Below are 2649 nucleotides of genomic sequence, written 5' to 3'. Positions count from 1 at the left end.
TGGATACCATTGGTGTAAACTTAATGACAGTCTAACTAGTTTTGTACATAAGACGTATGTCATTAATGTTATTGCTTTTAATCGCTTCGTAAGTCTATAATTTAGTGTTTCCAGCTTCAGATTCTTACATACGCGTTTTAAAATCTCCGGTACTCCTTCATTAGATTATGTGATTATAGTGTTTATAAATAAGTAATAATACACTTCACTAATTAATTTTGATATCGTTGCACTTATAACACCGTATTGTATCATGAATATTTTTGCACAAGCAGGTAAGCCGTTACCACTGCTTGGAACTACTTTCTACCTCGCAAGAGACCAGTATGAATGGAACGACAAGCGAACTCCCTACCAATGGTACCAGTCGGAGTCGGGCTTCGGTCGAGTTCGTGTAGTGGATGTACTTCAGCAGTAGGAAAATGGCTATACTTTCTTGTGAACTGGAGTGGGGTATTATATCGGCCAAGGGAGACAGGTGAAAAGTGTTTGTGTACAATTGTGTAGTGAGTAGTACGGTGGCAAGGAGACGCACGCTTTTAATTCATAATTTTAAAAGTGTCATTTAGCCGGCGGGCTTCCTACTGTGCTGTGACAGTTGAATGATTGTATTTTGTCGTCGCCACGTAATATAATTCACCGAATAATTAAATACATTTCAATTATCAGCAGTCGAATGAATTGCCTTATGTAAACGTTGCATCAATATTTGTAAAATATGCTTATAACAACAAGATTTTACGGACGACGCTTGTACAAGACTCTCCATAAAACATGCGACTCTTGCAGTGTGTGTCAAAGTGTGTGACAACATGTCAGCAACACTGATGAGGTCCGAATGCAGAAAATTCGCACCCAACATCTTCAACAAAAGCAAGTGCACCAACTGCTTTAGACAGAAAGAAGAGCACAGTGCCGAAGCTCTTCAAAGCAACAGGGTAAGTAGTCACATGGTTGATAGTTTGACGCAAGTTAGCTTAATTGACAGAAAGACAGGTTGTGATTAAGTGAAAGAAAATTTGAATTTCTACTACATCTCCTCCCTAAAAGTGTGTAAATGCTTATCTAAATGGTACCCATTACAGATGTGTGAGAAGATGACCGTTTAAAATTTTTGCGTTGCAGTGCTATTTATTTCTGCTCGCACTGAAATAATATAACCCTTCCCCCCCCCTTTTTTTTTTTTAGAAAAGTAAGCAGTGCAATGCTATTCAGCGAATCATTTAACGATTTTAATGTTTAAAGAGGAACTTTGTTGTTATTATAGTGGAGACAGCATTATATGCAATGAGTACTCACATTTACATACATTTGCATCAAAAGTTGAATAGGCCTAATACTCCTTTGGGAAATGATTTGCTGGTAGAGTAGTTTTATACCACGTTATGTGCATTAGAAAGTCACATTGACGCCATATAATAATAATAATAATAATAATAATAATGCATTAGTAAGTAATTTAGCTAAAGAATCTACGATAAAATTTGAAAATATGTAACATCGAAACATTTTCAATATAGGTACTTAAGACAATTAGAAAGTACTTTATTACTTCGGTACCCTGATGCGTTTATTGTTGTTGATTATGCTAATATTTCTGTCTTTCTGATCACATTTCATTTGTAATACGAAACACAGGATTAAATTAACTTTTCGTCATCCCAATGAAGAGATCCCCGGTTGCGGGACATTCTTGAACGATTCCGACAATTTGGAGGATAATTTTTCTAACGTTAGTTTTCATCTTTTTCTTACTTGCCTTTGATTTCTCATTGCAATGAATTTGGCTCTTTTTACGTAGTAGGCCTAACTGAAATATATTAAAGTGGTGGACGAATTTGAATATAAACTTCATTATTTGATCAATACTTGTATGTCTAGGCCTACCTCTGATCGAGGTTCTGGCTGATATGTACAACTATTATCAGGCAGTACATCTCACATGACGATATGTGTCAGAGGAAGAACAATAATTGTTTGTATACACCTTAAGTCTGATTAGTTCAATATGTTACTAGTCAGCGATGTATTCAATGGAGGGGGGGAAGGGAACTGGCCATTCTACCCATTATCACCTGGCTTAGTTACCTCATAAGGTATCAATCTGGTTCAATCTATGAACAGTTGACTAAACAAGCAACTTATTGTTATGTGGTAGTAGTAAGGTCTAAGTATAGATGTACAGTATGTAATATTTTTACAGCGTTTAACAACATTGTTGGCAAACAATCTGAACTGACATTAGCGAAATTGCCCTCATTAATAACCTTTAAAATGTTCCTAGTGCAAGTATTAACTCTTGTTTTATTCTTGTAATGTGACTCTTCAAAGTTGCATGTTAGGCTTGTACTGTGAGAGTAAACATTTCGAACTCATGCGATTTCTTTCGTTTGACAGGTGAACTCCAAAGCAAATAACACTGTATAGCTCCGCTCCTATACGTAGTGTCAAGGCCGTTGTTTCGTGAACCCTTTCCCTTCTCGGCCTTCTTTACTCCGCAGTAAAGACTGGGTCTATAATAGGAGACAGCTCTCAACTTGGAGATATCTAAATAATGCAGCGTCTTTAAAATGAATGGAAAGCCAAATTCACGAGAATAGAACAAAATTGCTGTGAAGTGTTTATTATGATCTTACTTATCTTCAAATC

The 2649-nt window shown here is 36.3% G+C and overlaps 1 protein-coding gene across 8 annotated transcripts in view; it reads left to right on the top strand.

The window, feature by feature from the left end:
• Positions 1-354: 354 nt before the first annotated feature.
• Positions 355-2649, top strand: part of osp (myosin phosphatase Rho interacting protein outspread) — a 720049-nt gene continuing 717754 nt past the window's right edge. For all 8 annotated transcript variants that reach the window (XM_069816125.1, XM_069816128.1, XM_069816126.1 and 5 more), the window contains exon 1: positions 355-938. In XM_069816125.1, coding sequence (XP_069672226.1) covers positions 813-938 — 126 coding nt within the window. In that variant the 5' untranslated portion in view covers positions 355-812. The remainder of the gene's footprint in view (positions 939-2649) is intronic.

Source organism: Periplaneta americana, chromosome 17 (assembly GCF_040183065.1).
Source record: "Periplaneta americana isolate PAMFEO1 chromosome 17, P.americana_PAMFEO1_priV1, whole genome shotgun sequence".
In the NCBI taxonomy this organism is placed as follows: Eukaryota; Metazoa; Arthropoda; class Insecta; order Blattodea; family Blattidae; genus Periplaneta; species Periplaneta americana.
This window is presented reverse-complemented; position numbering and strand designations above follow the sequence as displayed.